The sequence below is a fragment of the Myripristis murdjan genome, chromosome 10 (genome assembly GCF_902150065.1).
Source record: "Myripristis murdjan chromosome 10, fMyrMur1.1, whole genome shotgun sequence".
Classification (NCBI taxonomy): domain Eukaryota; kingdom Metazoa; phylum Chordata; class Actinopteri; order Holocentriformes; family Holocentridae; genus Myripristis; species Myripristis murdjan.
Window position 1 is genome coordinate 20,880,037 of NC_043989.1, and position 17,055 is coordinate 20,897,091.

The 17,055-nt window shown below is 43.3% G+C and overlaps 2 protein-coding genes across 5 annotated transcripts; one reads left to right on the top strand and one right to left on the bottom strand.

Moving 5' to 3' along the window:
- Nucleotides 1-202: 202 nt before the first annotated feature.
- On the bottom strand, nucleotides 203-10,061 carry LOC115366675 (soluble guanylate cyclase 88E-like). Its single transcript, XM_030062238.1, has 18 exons — nucleotides 9,942-10,061; nucleotides 9,570-9,710; nucleotides 8,592-8,731; nucleotides 8,318-8,452; nucleotides 7,930-8,053; nucleotides 6,847-6,966; nucleotides 6,635-6,719; nucleotides 6,186-6,272; nucleotides 5,798-5,915; nucleotides 5,168-5,297; nucleotides 4,851-4,997; nucleotides 3,773-3,919; nucleotides 3,450-3,606; nucleotides 2,929-3,038; nucleotides 2,728-2,817; nucleotides 1,808-1,966; nucleotides 1,520-1,657; nucleotides 203-1,235 (listed from the first exon to the last, which is right to left on the bottom strand). Exons 1-18 carry the CDS (start codon nucleotides 10,059-10,061, stop codon nucleotides 1,080-1,082), a joined length of 2,304 nt encoding a protein of 767 aa, XP_029918098.1. The 3' UTR covers nucleotides 203-1,079.
- A 1,839-nt stretch (nucleotides 10,062-11,900) lies between these two features.
- Nucleotides 11,901-16,948, top strand: LOC115366678 (myozenin-2-like). 4 transcript variants are annotated; one of them, XM_030062241.1, is made up of 6 exons: nucleotides 11,901-11,973; nucleotides 12,410-12,503; nucleotides 13,871-14,028; nucleotides 14,487-14,640; nucleotides 15,328-15,511; nucleotides 16,515-16,948. In XM_030062241.1, the coding sequence occupies exons 2-6, from the start codon at nucleotides 12,419-12,421 to the stop codon at nucleotides 16,696-16,698; spliced, it is 765 nt and encodes a 254-aa protein (XP_029918101.1). In that variant the 5' UTR covers nucleotides 11,901-11,973; nucleotides 12,410-12,418; the 3' UTR covers nucleotides 16,699-16,948. The 4 variants fall into 4 exon arrangements, with proteins under 4 accessions (XP_029918101.1, XP_029918100.1, XP_029918102.1 ...); XM_030062240.1 differs by lacking the exon at nucleotides 11,901-11,973 and having other exon boundaries at nucleotides 12,395-12,503; XM_030062242.1 differs by lacking the exon at nucleotides 11,901-11,973 and having other exon boundaries at nucleotides 12,395-12,503; nucleotides 14,487-14,568.
- The last annotated feature ends 107 nt before the right edge of the window (nucleotides 16,949-17,055 follow it).

The following is a 17,055-nucleotide window of genomic DNA, read 5'->3' on the forward strand; positions in this document are numbered from 1 at the left end:
ACAAAATGAATTTGCATGGTCAAAGAATGACAAAAAAATGTGGTCTGTGGAAAAAAAAAAAAAAAATATTGCAGAAAAAAAAAATGTGTAAATGTGTATGTGGCTGTAAATGTCAAAGCATTCTCGAGTGGGAGGAGAAACAATAACAAAACCGATCCACTCTGGCTCAGCTGTCATCTTGCTTTATTTCCTCACCGAGCTGACAAGCACACACATTGTGCAGTGGCTGGGTGTTTGACAAGACTGATATAGAACAATGGATTCAGCCACGCAAGAAGAAGGAGAGCGACAAGAGCAGGAGGGGATCTGAGAGGAAGAGGGGAGAGAGGAGAGATTTGCAGCGGTTTCCTCGCAACAAAGAAAGCAAGATATCAAGTCTACAAGGTGCAGCAGAATAAACAGTGCAGGTAATTACAATCCAGAGAGGCTATGGAGGGAAGGAGAGCATGTCCGGCCGAACCGCACGACACTGAACACTTTTTGGTAATCAAAGGTTTCACACAAGTTGGTACAACTTTGATTTAATACACAGCAAATTCCCTGGTGTTAATCAGTGTTGACTTTTCAGCGATAATTATTTGGAGTTGATTGGAGAGCTGTTTGCTCACTCACAGAGATAATATGGCTTTGGGGTGGCTGTTGAAACCTATCAGAAGTGCTAAATTAACACTGATGGGTATAAAATTATATAAACAGTGGCATGGTGTAGATCTTTACAGTCTCTCAGTTAAATAAGCTCTAATGATTCTGTGGTATAAAATGTATTGCTGTGAACAGAGAGATATTAAACTCTATACTATTCAAGGCTATTGCAAACTTCAAGCATGTCAGGCTAGTCCATTCACAAATAACGCAGGATCAGGCACAATCATTGTACTGGGATTATCACACAAGAGCCTGATCAAAAGTCATGTTAGAAAAACCAAAAGGCACAGTGATAGCAAAAATAGCATTCCTATCTATTATTTGGCCTGGAGGTCAGTGCTTTGGGTGAAAGAGCTTTAGAAACAGTAATATAAATTTTTATTCGCCTAAAGCGTCAGCTAGCATCTGGACATGTGTCATGAACATGTGTGGGCTCATGACACGGAGCACATGGCACTCTTTTCAGAACAGTGGGAGTCAGAGGAGCCGCAGGGCGACTCCATCATGGAGTCTCTGCCATGGAAATCGGGTGAGTCCAGTTCCAGGTGAGGATCCTGAAGCCCGTCCTGCAGAGCATCTTTGTAGTGGGACTGGGGAAGAAAACAGTTCCTTTTATTTGTCATTTTTCTTAATGAGTCTTCGCCATTAATAACAAAAAAATAGGCTGCACCGGCTGCTAAAAAATAACTCAGGAATGGAAGCCAAGGGACGGAGAGTGGGGAAATGAAGGGAAAAAAAAGATGGAAAAAGATGGTGGTAGAATCAAGATAAGCTATTGGGATGTAATTGAATCGATGTAATGTGATGACCCTCCGGATGGTTTGGAAGTTTAATGTAATATAATCCACCAGGTTTGAGGTTTCCTCCATCTCACCTTGTGAACAGACATCTCCTCCACCCGGCACTCCTCCATCGACTCCTCCAGAGAGTGGCCTGAGATCTCCATCTTGATACGATGGGAGCGAACTGACTTGACATCATCCTCATCCTCCCCCGCTACCAGTGGGAAGACCTGGGACAGAGGAGGGTGGTCGGGTAATGGAGCGTTGAAGCACATACAGTATAAATGCACTCTCAACAGCCCCTTTTAGGCTCGTTTTGCTGACTTAATCGTGCCATCATCTAATACAGCGTCACAAGGAGGTCTTGGCTGTAGCCTTACCAGCCCATCTTCGTCCCCTGTGGCCTCGGGGGCCGAAATGGTGGCCTTGCTGATGGCTTTGCTGATGGTCTGGGTCTCAAACTGGGGACACGCCGCCTGGGCGTTCCCATCCTTATCTCTCTTGCCCTTCAGCCAGTAGGTTTCAATCTCCACATTCCCCTAAAAGGTGGAGTTGAGAGAGGCAGAAAGTGGAACACAGAAAAAAAAATGAAGGGAGGGATTTGGGTTGTGAAATTCTACAGCCTTGATACATGCACACATTCCCTTTTAGCTCGCTGGAACAATCTCTAGCATGAAGGTGAGAGAAATGGCAGCTGACAGGGTGTCGACAGTCAAAATCCCTCAGTGAAAAACCGAGTCACTCCTGCTTCCTTAAGATTAACACCTGTAATGAGCTGCCTCGCATTGTTAGGAGACACTGGCATTATCATCCAATCTACAGACACAAAGTCAGATTCACTTACAACACAGACTGGCAACTCAACAAACAAAAAGAAACTGCCAGCTCCAAAGTGTGCTGGCTCCCCAGAGCTGAAACATGGCTGCATTCCTTTTAAAGATTCAGAAAAATCTTTTCTTAAACCACATAGTTGTGTTGTTACATTTTGTCTGAGGGGAATAAATAAAGTCGGAAGTCGGGTCAGACGTTATTTATTCAACTGGAATACACAAAAGACCCTCTAACACTGATCTGAAAATAACAGCAGCAATTAAAGCAACAATGTCGGGTCTCGGGTAGGTCACGCATGGTGGGCAACTCACATTTGTCTTCTTTTGAGTGGAGAGAACACAATATCTGTTCCAACTGTGAGTGAACCACCGAACGTGTGTAGCATATGATGATTAATTACTCATTGTTTCAGCAACAGGGAAGTTAATGGTGTGGGAGTGGTTGCCATTTTTATTTGGCAACCCCTGACCTTAATGGTGATGGTGCCCCTCCTTTCAAAAATAAAGTGACTTCCTTTCAGGTGCTCGTAGGTGGCGCTGCTGAGCTGGATGTGCATCTCCTGATGGGGACAGAGAGTGATTAGTGCTTATGTCAGGAAGCTGATGCATCACTTCACTTGAGGCTTCGCTGTTGTAATTCTCTCTCTCTCTCTCTCTTGATTTCTCTGTACCTTGCCGTTGCTCTCCATGGCAGATGCAGTGTGGACCGTGTCGCCGTGGAGACCGTACCGGGGCATCTTGTGGCCCACCACGCCCGCCACCACCATGCCAGAGTGGATCCCTGCAACCAGGCCAAAAGTCAATCCAATCGGTCATATATCCACAGATCCACATTAGGGCTGGGTGATATGGTTGAAATGATTATCACGATATTATTTTTACAGTATGAACATATATCACAAAATGACTAATGCATGGAATATCACACGATAAATAACCTATTTCTTATTAGTTATTACCTATTAAATAACTATTAATATTGAACCTAATGGTAATGTTAGGGGTGATGTTAAACAAAACCAAAATTTTCAAGTAATATTCCTTAAAATATTTCATGCCCAATTTTGCCAGCCTTTTAAAATGAATATTGCTTGCTTATCATCAGTTTAGACAGCAGAAATGTCACAATATCCCATGATATCCTAAAATCACAAATTATCGCCCTGCTCTAATCCACATGAGCCGCACTTACCAACACGAATCTGGATGTTGTTGCCGTTGGAGGGGTCTTTGAGGTGGTCTATGGAGCGCACCATGTCCAGAGCCATGTCGCAGATGTTATGGGCATGGTACTTGGTTTTTTCCGGAGCCCCAGCCACCACCATGTAGGCATCTCCGATGGTCTCAACCTGGAGACGGCAGGGACTGAATGGTTGTCAATTCAGAACTGATCTTAAATTCAACGTTTGTTCATCTTTGATGTTCAATCACAGCACCAGAAAATGCAGAGCAGCTCACAGTCTCTCACATACAGCATGTGTCTATTTTATGCAGAAGGAAAAAGCCCACACAAACCTTGAAGACGCGGTGCTTCTCGCTGAGCGTGTCAAAGAGGGTGTACATCGTGTTGAGCATGGACACCACCTGCATGGGAGTGATGTGGCTGCAAATGCGGGTGAATCCCACCACATCACTGAAGAGGATGGTCACATCAGGGAACACCTGGATATGAGGGAGGTGATGAGCTAGTGGACTTATTTTACCATGCAGCATCAGCACAGTGCCGTTTCACCCTGTATTATCTATACTGCTATGCACTGTCGGGGTGTCACTGTCACACAACTACAGTTTCATCCAGCTCTGAGGGGTTTTTTTTTAGCCCCTTTCACACTTGTATTCCTTAGCCCTTGACTAATCTAGACCCTGGGTTAAGGAATCACACTTTCAGTTGAAGCCCAGGGTTTAAGTCCTCAGAACAGTTGTAGCGACAAGGTGTAGTTGTAGTGACAATCCGTTGGGGTACCAAAAAGCCACTAATGAGCTGTAGCCACAGTAACCTCACTCTGACACAAATGACAGGAGATGTAATCCAGTTTAAAAAATATTTGCTGAAAAAAGATTGAGATTAAATTGTATCACATGGTAGAGAATCAGTATGCTGCTGTGCCAGCTACAGCTCTCTTCTCTTCAATATACATGCATTTTTTTGTACATTTGATACATTACCTTTGTCTTTAGCATTGACTAGAAATGATGAAATATGAATTTTAAATGGTAGTGAAATTAACTTATATTTTCACCATTGTGGCTTTAAAGATGGGGTATGCTAAATTAAGTTGAAAATGTGAAACAACTGGTAGCCCAAGGCTAACGGAGGTGTAATAGTGTTAATGAGGACCTTAGCCCAGGGCTAACTGTAATGTGAACAGGTCTTTGGGGTATGTTAACTGAGTGGTACTAACGGTAGTCTGAGAAATGGCTTCTTCTTAACTCTTGTTTTTGCAGATAAGCACTTTTTTGTTGTTTTTGGCACCTGTTTGCAATTATCTCAAATAGATCCAGTTTGCCCAGTGTAGACAGATGTGCATGAATGGCATGTGATGCTCTACTTTTGCTCTACACACTCTCTGATACTCCAGTGTCCAATTCTGACCTCGCAGGTATTCACAGCAGGCTCTCCTTTGCGCAGCCTCTTGGCCACAGGCTTGGGGATCATCCTGTACAGAAGGTCATCAGTCTTCTTCATCTCATAGTCCAGCATCTTCATGCTCTCCTCTAGCTTACTGGATTTCTTTTGCTCCTGCACTCACAAAGAAGAGGACATGGAGAAAAAAAAAATACCTTGATTTGTTTGTCTTCAATTCCTTTCACTTCAAGTCCACAAGCTGTGGAGTGTGTTCTGGGACTGAAAAGACTGAATGAAGAGGGACTTTGTGTGATACAGAAAAGACAAGTGTGCACTCAGTGTACCTGTATGAGAGCTCTCTTCAGCTCCTCTGACTGCTGTGTGCCTGCCAGCACCAAATCTCTGCTGGAGTCGTGCATACTCAGGTCATTGATGTACAGGCCTGTCTTAAACATAGCACTCAGACTCTCCATGCTGCGCACACACACACACACACACACACACACACACACAAAGAGAGAAAGTTGGCAAAACATGAAAGCCAGTAATTAAAAAATAAATAATTCCTCTTTTTTTTTTTTTTTTTTTTTTTTAAAGCATATAGACGATACAAGCAGCAGCATATACCATTTAACATTTCAGTAGCTGCATCAATACAGACATAACGGCACTTACTTGCAAAACAAAATGTTTTAGAGGAGGAGGGGAGATGTTTTTGTAATGTACTCTGTGGAAAACACTCTCAGTTGCAAATGGGCTCCCATTAGGCTCACAAGAGCTGCACTGTCTGATTACAAGCTAATTAGCAGCTCATTTCATGCATGGTAAGTGCTGTTAGGATGGGCCCCTGATTTGATTCATTGCCCAGCCTTCTATTTCCAGCCTTATTATTCAGTTTAGCTCAGGCTGCTTTTCAGAATGTTTTACTTTCAAGATGCAGTAGTAGATTTTAATGAAATGTGTGTGTTCCTTACACAGGGGTGCCGAGGAAGATGATGGACTCCCACTCGGGCATGTATCTCATTTGTCCTTTTAGTTTCAGACAGCGGCTGCCATCGCCCCAGCTTTCCATAGCGTTAGCACTATTACCATCTGAAACAAGGCCATCAAATAAAAAAAAAAAACATAGTATAAAACATTTAATCAGTTGTCATTGTACCAAAAAACAGGCAGGAATTCAATGTTGTAAAGTAGACGGTTACTGCCACTGTGTTCCCAGTGTCATCATCATGTTTTTAGTGGTTTAACAGTTTGTAAACGTGAGTTTCTTCAGTGATTTAATTTCATTCATAAGCCTGACTCTTCAGTGTCTCTATACTCAGGTGTTGGCCTATGTTTTTTCAATGAAAAGGAAATTACAACCTTTGTAATCATCTCCAATAATGGACTGGAAGGCCATGAGCTCCACATCTACGTCAGCAGAGCGGTTGGCGTTCTCATAGTCAGAGTCTGTGGTAAAGAGAGTAAAATATCAGGACTACAGAAAGTCATATCCACACACCCCCCCCACCCTCCATGACTACCAGGGCTGGGATCAGTTCCATTCAATTCAATCAATTCATGTTAAGTCAAGAAATCAGTTCATTCAAGTCGGATAGCAACTAGAAATCTCAAACTCCATCTATTCAGTTCATTTCTTTTAAATAAATTGCTCTCATACAAGAACATATTTTATGGCACGCTTGTTTGAAACTGAAAATGAATGTGTCTGTTGGAACTGACTGGAGTGAAATGGATTTGACCACAACCCAGTGACACCTAGCCCACCAGACACACACCCCTGTGAGTGTTTAAATGGCTCCCACTCTTACTCTGGACTCGGTTGTGGAGATTCCTCTCTCTCTTCACAGGCTCCTTGGACATGATCTCAAACAGGTTGTTGGGGTGCGAGATTATCTGTAAATAGATTCATACAGTGTTTTCAGAAATTTACTGTCTATAGTTGATCTTAGTTGTCTTTGTTGAACGGTGTGGCTTTAAAGAAACATTGTGACACTTTGGAATAATTAAGGGGACGTCTCACCATGTTCCAGGTGAACTCCACTAGGGGGCGAGCCAGCAGGAAGGCATCATTGATCTTCTTGCCATCCAGGTCAGGGAAGACCGTAGCCAGGCCTGAACCTACATTGTGCACCACCATGTCCTAGTAGAGAATCGGACAAAGAATCACAGTAACTCTGACTTTTTTTCCCCTCGTGTCTCAGGTGAGTCTGGGAATGCAACTCACAACCAGTGATTGGAAGGTTACTATTCAAACGTAATAGGTTACAGATTACTAGTTACCATGTTAAAGTATAAGAAGTAATGTAACTGAAAAAAGGAAGAATAGGAGAAGGCTACAGCGTGTCAACATTTCATTTAAAAAAGGTTCATTTCATGACACAAGAAGGTGCTCATCGGACTTACGGGGAGATATTTCCAGGAGGAAGTCCAAAAATTTCAAGGCAGCTCTTCTTGTACATTAAAAAGCCTTTATTTGAGGTGGCTTATATGATTAAAAAAGCTTCAACATGTAAGCCACCTCAAATAAAGGCTTTTTAATATACAAGAAGAGCTGCCTCGGAAGTAATGTAACTGATTACATTTGATTATTTTTTGATTACTCTTTCAACATGTTTTAAACTGGGCAATAAAACTGAAAAGTCCTAAAAACATACATTTAGGCAGTGTAATCCTCACAACAGCACTCAACACTGACCGTCAGGCTTTTGTTAAAAGTTCTTCAACAGAACTAGAATTAAGATCAGAGTGTTTTGATTTCTAAACACAACCACTAACACAAATGTAGGTCACACACAACAAACCATCCAGATGTGACTGGTTGCTTAGAAAACTGCAAATAGTTGCAAATCCACACAAAAGAACCAATCAAAAATGCTCAAAATTTGCATGCACACTGCTGAATGAATGGATCCTTTCTAGATGTAGAGACAGCTCCTACCCATATATTCACATGTAACAACTTTGTAATCACCAACACTTTGATTAGTAACTTTAACTTAATTACATTTTTTTTCTCAGTAACCACAACTAATTCCAATTAGATTTATTTTGTAATTTAACTACATGTAACTAGTTACTCCCCCACAATGCTCACAGCCATTACCTGTCTGAAGACGATGTTGAAAGGGAAGACCTCAAAGAAAAAGTCTGAGGTGATGGGCAGAATCTCCTGCTCTTCCTCATCCTCCTTCATGATGTAGCGGTAGGCTGAGTTGTCAAAGTTCAGCCTGTGTAGCCAGCCAGACAGCCAGACAGACAGCCAGCCAGCCAGCCAGACAGACAGACAGACAGACAGACAGACAGACAGGGTGATGAGCTGCCTGATGTTTAAAAGCCTCTTAATGTCCTCCGGAGCAAATTAACTTCTTGTGGGGAGAGAGAGGAAATAGCATTTTGATTGGTGATTAATATTGAATGTAATCCATATGCATGTGTGTGTGTGTGTGTGTGTGTGTGTGTGTGTGTGTGTGTGTGTGTGTGTGCTGCTGTACCTCATGGTGACATGGGAGTAGTCTCCCACCAGCTGCTCAGACAGCACCTCCACATGGATGTCTGTGTCATAGAACTGCTTCCCCATCTGCCGCAGCTGACCCATTGCATAGTGCAGGTAGCCCTTACGCTTACTCCTGCGGGGCAAAGAGGGACACGGCGAATACGTCTCCAAGCTCACCTTATTTTTATTTTTATTTATTTTTCTGTCACCCTATTGGTCTATCAGTCTTTGAGAGATATGACTCTCAGCTCTCTCCTGCCCTCTGCACAGACCTGTAGTGGAGGGTGACACCGGTGGCAGACTCCTCCTGGCAGAAGAAGGTTGGGGGCTGGACCTTGGGGTAGCTGAAGCGAAGGTACTCATGAAGGTTGTCCAGCCCATTGACAAAGTCACGGACATGACGACCCAACACCTGAAAGATGCAGAAATTAAGGCATTGTGCATACCCTAGTTATGATCAAAATGATCAAGTACAATTTACAGTTCTTGACATTACCTCACCAAACCAGTTTACTTCAACCTCCATTATGCATTTGATGTGTGATGATGTGTAAACACTAAAGGATAAAAGGATAACTTTAATATTTATAAAAATGTTTATAAATCATATTTCCTTATATGCACTTAACACAATGTTATAATGTTATAGTGCTACTGTTATTTATACATGTTTCATTAATGGGTTAAAAAAAATACTTAACCCCAATATAGTAGATTGTTAAAATGAGCTAGAAAGAAAATGTAACCAAATCAAAATCCTCTGTTGATGATGCATTCAATGTTTCCCTGGACCCTTGTTAATGAATAATCCACCGATTTTAAAATGGATGATTTTAGATCATGCACAAAATTGTACTCATGTTTTGCCAGGAGGTAACTAAGCACATCGGTGCCTTGTAGAGCTGCTATTGTTTTCTAGACTGACTGTAGTCAAATGTAGCTGCAGTACTTGTGCTTGAGTTAAATATTTCAGTATTCTCTCCACCTCTGTCTGAGGACCTTGAAGAGCAAAGCCCATTATTCAGAACAATAGCACGGTAATCACTTCAGACAGGATCAATTGATTGTGTTTTCAAATGTCAACAAACAACGAGAAAAGTAAATGCAATTACAGGTAAAAGATGGCAGATTTCACAAGCAAACTGGCAGGGTGGAGGATTCCAAGGTCGCTGTATCTTTAATAACTTCATCACACGTCTGCCGGAAAACAGCACAGTTTTGACAGTTTGGAGTCTGGGTGCTTTTCTCACCTTCAGGATCCTGTCATAGCCATACTTCCCCACGAAGCCCAGGAAGTACACACCCCAGGAGTTCATCAGCTCATTGTAGGGTGTACCTGTCACTCCACTGGCTGCTTTTGCAATTCGGGGAATCACACTCTCACTGTACACCTGCAGACACACACACACAGAGGCAGGCAGGCAAGTACACATTTGACTGACAGATAAATAGGCTTGCAGACCGGCTGACATTACCCCCTCATGCATACACACACATAATTATGCTTTATTGCAGTTCCACGCATATATTACCAAAATGCATGCTAAATTTCTGCTGCAGACACATATTAGTGCACATATGAAAATAAGCCCCCGTTGGTTGCAGGAACAGAGCCACTATACCTGATGGGTGACAAAAGAGTGCAATCTGACATCAGCTCTCTCTCTGACTAGTTTCCACACGTCATCTCCGTACGACTCCTTGATGAAGTCGTGAAGGCTCTCGCACAGCAGCCCATACATAATGTCTCTTTGGTTTGAGGCTCAGACTGAGCACTGTCGAGACAGATCCCTGACTGATTCGCTGCCAACAGTTCTCCCAAAGGCACCTACAAGCCACAGAAACCAGACACGTTCAGAACGATGATGATGAGTGTCAGTGCATTTGGTTCTCAGTATGAAGCCAGAAAAATCCACATGCTGCATACTATCGGTTTTACTTTCTCCTGTCCTGTACGCTACCTGTGGAGTTTGGGGACTTTGTTGTTTCCTCCAACTAGCCACCCAAGCAAGGTTTCGTCTGCCGCCTGAAAGGGCAATCAGTTTTTAAGGTGCCTTCGTTACACAAACCCTTGACACTGAGTGGGCCTCTATTGTCCCACTGTCAGCTGTCATTGCCTGGTGGTCTTGTGCCTCTCTCTATGTGACATGAACACACTGCGGAGGCTACCTCTCAAACACAGATGACACCAATCAAGGGTTTCATTGTCCTGCGCAAGGAAATTGATGTCACAAAGTCACCAAACTATAATTTTCTCACACAAAGCAGGCACTATAACCATAATAACTCCTATGTTCATACTGAATTGTTGAAAGCTGTGGGGTTGAAAAGCTAATTTGTAAGCCACACAGATCCACTGTGATTCCATTAGCATTCACTGCAGGCTCCCAGTGTTACAATGCACTGTATATTCATATAGTCACACCAGAGCTAGAAGGGAGTCTACTATGTTAAAAGGGAGCTACTAACTTTAAAAATATATATATATAAAATATATTTATATAAATTCAGACTTGCTTAAATATATCCTTACTGAGCTTCCATTTTGCCAACATAGACGATTTTCTATGACTTGGGATGGCTTCATATTTTCTGTTGGAGACTGGGAGGCCTCCTACCAGGGGAGTGCAGTGTGTTGGGGCAGGGCGGGTGAGAATCAATATCCAATCTCACCAGGGATAAAGAAAATGCCTTTTCTTGTAGGCTCCTGCTGAGCTCAATGAATCAAATTGTGGAAAAGGGGGGTAAAACTACTGGATCAAGCCTAACTTTAGTTCAAAAAGGGCAACCAATTTGAAACTAAAGGGCATCTCTCCTGGTGGAATACAAACAGTTACAGGTTCATGCAGAACTCACAATTGAACTCACAATTGAGTTTCTCAGCAGTTGGTGAGGAGGCTGATAAATGGCAGCACAATGACAAAACATAGAAATGCACTGTTATTTAATACAATCCTTTCGGACTCCTGAGTAGCGGAAAGACGGGTCGAGCTACCACAACACGCAGCGGTTTGACAGGATCGGGTATCGAGGCAGAGTTCACGCTGTCAAAAATGGAATTTCGATCTGCCACAGATATCGACCTTTGACCCTTGAATGGAAACGGAAACACAACCTCTTGAACGCAGCGACCTTATCATTTTGACAGCCACTGTCACTGTGGGCACCATGACACTGAGTCTGTATAGCTGTGTTTGTGGGTGTGTGGGTGGGTGTGTGTGTGTGTGTGTGCGTGTGAGAGAGACTGTGTGCAGAGGTTGAATGTGTGGCCTCTTAGGGCTTAGTGTCACTGTCTGGACAGAGTCAGCAGCTGTTATTCTGCACGCACACACACACATGCACGCACAGCAAGGATCAGATTTTTACTATCGGGGACACTGCAGGGCAGAGATGTAAATCTTTATACTTGCCCCTTCCCCCCTAATCCCCCCTTTATACCCCCTCAGACACTCCCTCCATCCATCCTCACCCTCTTACCCCTGCTAAAATAATCCAGTGAGGTAAGCGCCCGAGGCATCCTGGGATGAGCATTATACAGACTGTAGCCTCTCTGCCGAAGAGCGTCAGAGTGCATCCCAGCTCCAGTACAGGATAAACCACACAGCTCTTCATACTAACTCTTCCTCTTGTCATAGAGACAGCCAGGAGAGCCAGGTAAGGCGTGAAGTTAAGGGAAACGTTGACTTTCACTTCAGTGTGTGGCACTACTATGCTAAAATGATAATGTTTTGGCATGGAAGTCAATAGGCCTTTTATGGATGGTATAAAGGGAACCGATGAATTGATGCCTGAATGGCTGTTCTGAGATATGTCAAACGCATTCTGGTGTTGCGGTGGCATAGCACATGGCAGGTTTGATTTTCTCCTTATGAGACACAGCTTTTGATTCAAGGACTGGCTGTATGTGATGGCTGAACACATGGAGGGACAGTTTTTTTTTCCTTCTTATTTTCACCCATAAGGCATACTCTCCATTAAGGTGTAAACCTGAAACTGATTTTCTGAAATCCTGTATTCAGTGGCAGTGCAGAAATCGGGACTTCTAGTTAAGTACCATACTAATTAATGTAAAACCATGTGTGTCCATCAGAGGAACATAATGATGATGATGCAGTCAGGGCCGGATGACCTGACCAGGCAGAGGATGCAGCAAGCTCAGGCTCTGTGCAAGGAGGCCAGGGGAGGTGAGTAAGTCTGCTGAATTTGAATTAGATCAACTGCATTAGTTTGATTTAGTCCCAGATTAGGCCAAAACACTGGGGAACAGACTCGACACACAGGCACACAATGTTTGGAGTAAACCAGTGTATAATACTGTGGCAACCTGTTGGTGCTCCTGAGAATGTAAACCTGCAGTTTGTCATCACAGCCGGGGCTGTCAGATGTAATTGAGCCAACCATCAAAGTGTGTGTGCCCACTGCCTGCGGCCGCATGGGACTGTAGTGCACCCAAATCCCACGAGTGCCAATGTTGTTGAATTTCTCCACCATTCCACGTGGGAGAATCCCAGTTGCTCTGTTTGTTTTCCAGTCATGTCTGCCAGCTTGGGCTTTGAAATCCCTAAACTCAGCAAAATGTGACTCCCACCAGTGAGTTTGACACAGGTCCATCAAAGGCAACTTCTAAAAGCTGGCATATGCCCGGACTTCTCGACACCCTTATCTTGCATGAGGAAGAGGGCAATCCGTTCTTGCAAGAGCTCTTTCATCCAGAGATCCTATTTATACACCCAGTTACCAATGCAACCCTGGATCACAACAAACATTACATACCCCTAAACATCATCTCTGAGGCTATTTCAGACCCCCCACTATGTCATACTATAACATGAGCAAAGACACAGAGATCCTGACTCAAGGCTGTGCAGATTCCAGCTCAGTGATGACGGTCAAGAGTTTGCTTGGTTACATCAGCTGCCCTCAGTTGTTTTAACAGTAACAGCAAATCTCAATATTCTGTTAAATACATAAAAACAGAGCTCTGCCCACACTAGGAGCTGACATACGAAGCCAAAGCAGGTATTTATTGGTCCAGTTACCTGAAAGTTGTTGTTGTCTTTCCCTCCATGCATAGCGGTAGAATCATCTGACATCATGAAAATATTAAGTTCACTAACAAACTGAAGGTTCTTTGTCAGTGCAGTTCAGTAAAATAAGAGGCGGTAACACTTTACAATAAGAGTACAACAATTAACGTTAGTTAATGCCGTAATGGTTAATTAACTGTTAGTTAATGATTATTATGGCATTTACTAATGTTAATAATATCTACAATAACCCTTAAATAACATATAAATTAATACCTTAGCATGAACAGCATTAGTACATGATTCTTAGACACGTTAGTTAACAGTTAGTTAACTATTACTTAATGTTTATTACGGCATTAACTAACATTAATTGTTGTACTCTTATTGTAAAGTGTTACCTAAGAGGCAAAAAAAACCCAAAAAAAAACCCTCCCCTGCACTGCATTTTGAGCATGTGTAGGGATGTCCTGTGTAGTTCCTTATCAGGGTGCTTCTGTTTATGTGGCATGTTGCACCACAAGGTCTGAACCTGGGGAAGAAGATGAGCGTTCCAAAGGACGTGATGATGGAGGAGCTCAACCTTCCCTCTAACCGGGGCTCTCGCATGTTCCAGGAGAGACAGAGGAGAGTTGAGAGGTTCACCCTGGAGAGCGCTGCCGATGGCACTTACGACCACAATGTAAGGAACAGACAGATCACCCAGCAGACAGGCAGGCACACACCGACTGTATGTCTGCTGTAACTTAAACAGTTACAGTCAAAGTGTCTGGCAGACATGTAGGTATTGCATTTTACCAGCTTGTTAGTGTCCTGGATTTATCATAGAGCTGTGATTGATGGCCAGTGAAATATGGACTGTCCCTTCTCATATTTTCTGCTGTGCTCTTTCTTTAGATTACAACAGCCAGTGGTAAACTCGAACATCTTGCCATGCTAATTGTATCTGCAGAATGTGTTGCTTCATCACAGTTGCGTATAATTAGTTTCTCCCACTTTGATGAACAAACCGCAGATGAAAACTGTTATCCCACAGCATTAACCATGAGCACAATACAAAATCCATTAGAAGTTAAGAAACTGTGCTTATTGTTGGGCAAATTCATAATCTAATCAATCTAAATTTGTCTACTCCCCCAGGTACATTCAGAGGCCCTTCCTCCCGCTCAGACCATCCCAGGGCCACAGGGAGGAAAGGAGAACCGGACTTGCCCTATCCCTGGTAAGCATAGCCTGGTGATGAACCTTCAGAAGACTGTAGCAAAGAAGGGCAGTCCTGATGTCCTCGCTCCAGGTAAATGGTAAAACAGTGAGGGAACAATTGTCGCAGACTGCCACAAAGCATAGCAGTAGTTCAGCGCCATGCCAGTGCTTGGCCAATACCAGTGCCTGGACAAAGGCAATAGTTGGGCAGTGCTTGGATGTTGTATCTCACAGTTGTCTGCTGGTATTGAACTATTTTATGTAAAAACCGAGAGCAAAAAACAAACTTTCCAAATAGTAGGTGCTGGAGGGTTGACTGAAACTGCACAAGTTGTCTGTAAGCATGCAGAAAGCAATTATCTGATGTACCTTTGCTGAATGCCTTTATCAATCTGGCCTGACAGCAGACACTGGCTGTGGTCTTACTGACAGTGAGCTAAGCTCTGTTTATTATGTTGGATTCACACTGAGCTCTAATTACTGTAGCCGCTATTGCTGCCAAGAGTGACATCAAACGAGTGTATACGTGTGTACTTTGTCTGGCTCAGTTATCAAATGCATTGCTGCTCTCAGGTGAAAACCTTGTATGTCCAGCTTCAGTGTAACCAAAACAGCACCCATGTTTTTGCTTGATGGACCCATATTGTATTTTCTAAAGGAATCAAGAGATTTAAAAACCCAAAAGGGGGTTTCTTTTGAACTTAATCAGAGGTATTAACATGACAATAGTAATATGTGACTTTCCCCCAGTGATATTGTTTTATTTATTTTCTGCCAGGGTATTCTGGTCCTCTGAAGGACATTCCTCATGAGAAGTTCAACACAACAGTCATCCCCAAATCCTATTGTTCCCCCTGGAGAGAAGCTCTGGGAGACAAAGAGGAGCTCCTCAACTCCCTCAGTGTCCAGCTGCCCCAGCCTGCACAAGTACTACAGCCCGCTAACTACAGGTGCTTCAACAGGTAAAAACCTGCCTTTATATCCACCTCTTCCCTCTGCTCAGTTCACCCAGACAGTTCAAATGAAGCTTACAGGTTCATGACACACTACCACAAGTAGCACGAGGAAGAAAAAAACATGAGTCTAAGGATGCCAAAGGTGCAACAACGAGACTGGACATCTGCTCCCCAAGTAAGTTATCATAGCCTGGTCACTTTTAGCAGCACAGGCTTTGAGCAATCAGTCTTCAAATAGAGCCGCAGATGGCCAAACCATGTTTTCTATCACAATCATCTCTTAAATTAGGTTCCCTCGGCTCCAATCCATGTTTCCAAAGTGTTTGGAAATTAATCCCATCTCTGGCTTGCACCTCCTTGGACTATGGCTGTGCGTCGGCTATTTTAACCGTAGCTCTAGAAAGATGATCTACTGTGGATCTGCATGCCTTTCAGCCCCCACAAGACAGATTGCGCACGAAGGGGAATCGCCTTTCCTGCAGCACACAAGGCATTGCATCATACCAGTGAGGCACTGTGCAAAACAAAGGTTAAACTTGGGCAGAAATAGAGGCACTCAGACATAACTTAATTAGGAGACAATCTCCCTGTACCAGTAACTGTACCCACCATGGATGGATCAGACTGAAGATTATTCATTATGAAATTATGATGCCTTAATTAAATCGGAATTGATGGACATGCAGACCATGCGTGCTAAATACAAGATGTGGAGTTCACCATGCACTCAACAGCTAAGCCAACACCCATTTTGAGTCATCCTGAATCCCCAGTGGTTTTCTCCTGTTGAAAGGATGCTGAATCAAGTCAGCACAATCACAGGTTATCATATGTCATCTAAAAGCTTCCTCCTTTTTAGGAAGAAGTGTGAGATATACGATACCCAGACTCATGTTCTTCAAGGAACTTTAAACACCGCAACACCTCTCCCCATTTCAACGAAAACAGCGTAACAGTACAATCTAATTAAATCTGAGCAAAATTAAGGTCTCCTATCTTTGTCTCTCAGATCTCCAATGCCATTTGGAGGTCTAATGGCCAGCAAGAGGGTGATCCCAGTGATCAGCTTCGAGGCACTGGAACCCCAGAAACTGCCCGGCACCACCCTGGACCGTTTGTCTCGGCGGCCCAACTTCAACAGAGCACCCAAGGGATGGGGAACCAGCTACTCCCCTGAGTCTAATGAACTGTGAAGAAGGCCTATACAGCTGACCTTTGACCCTGAACCTTCTCTAATCTCTGTAAAGCTATGGGGTAAAGACTGAGGCTGTGACCTATGCTTGCTCCTCTCCTCCTTCAAAACATGCTCCCTGTTAGTCAGTGGGCGCTGTATGAAAAAAAAAAAAAAAAAATGACACCTGTCTATGATATAATGGTTACCACTGGAAGCCCAGTGGAGGCCAGCTGAGGACATCTGAATCATTCAACAATTTATTATGAAAGCTGTGCCTGGGACAAGGCCACCCAAGGCTGGTTGTCTTATACCTCCTTCCTTTTCTCACCCTGTGCCCTATCTTATCACTTTATCACTGCCTCACCCCCTAATATAT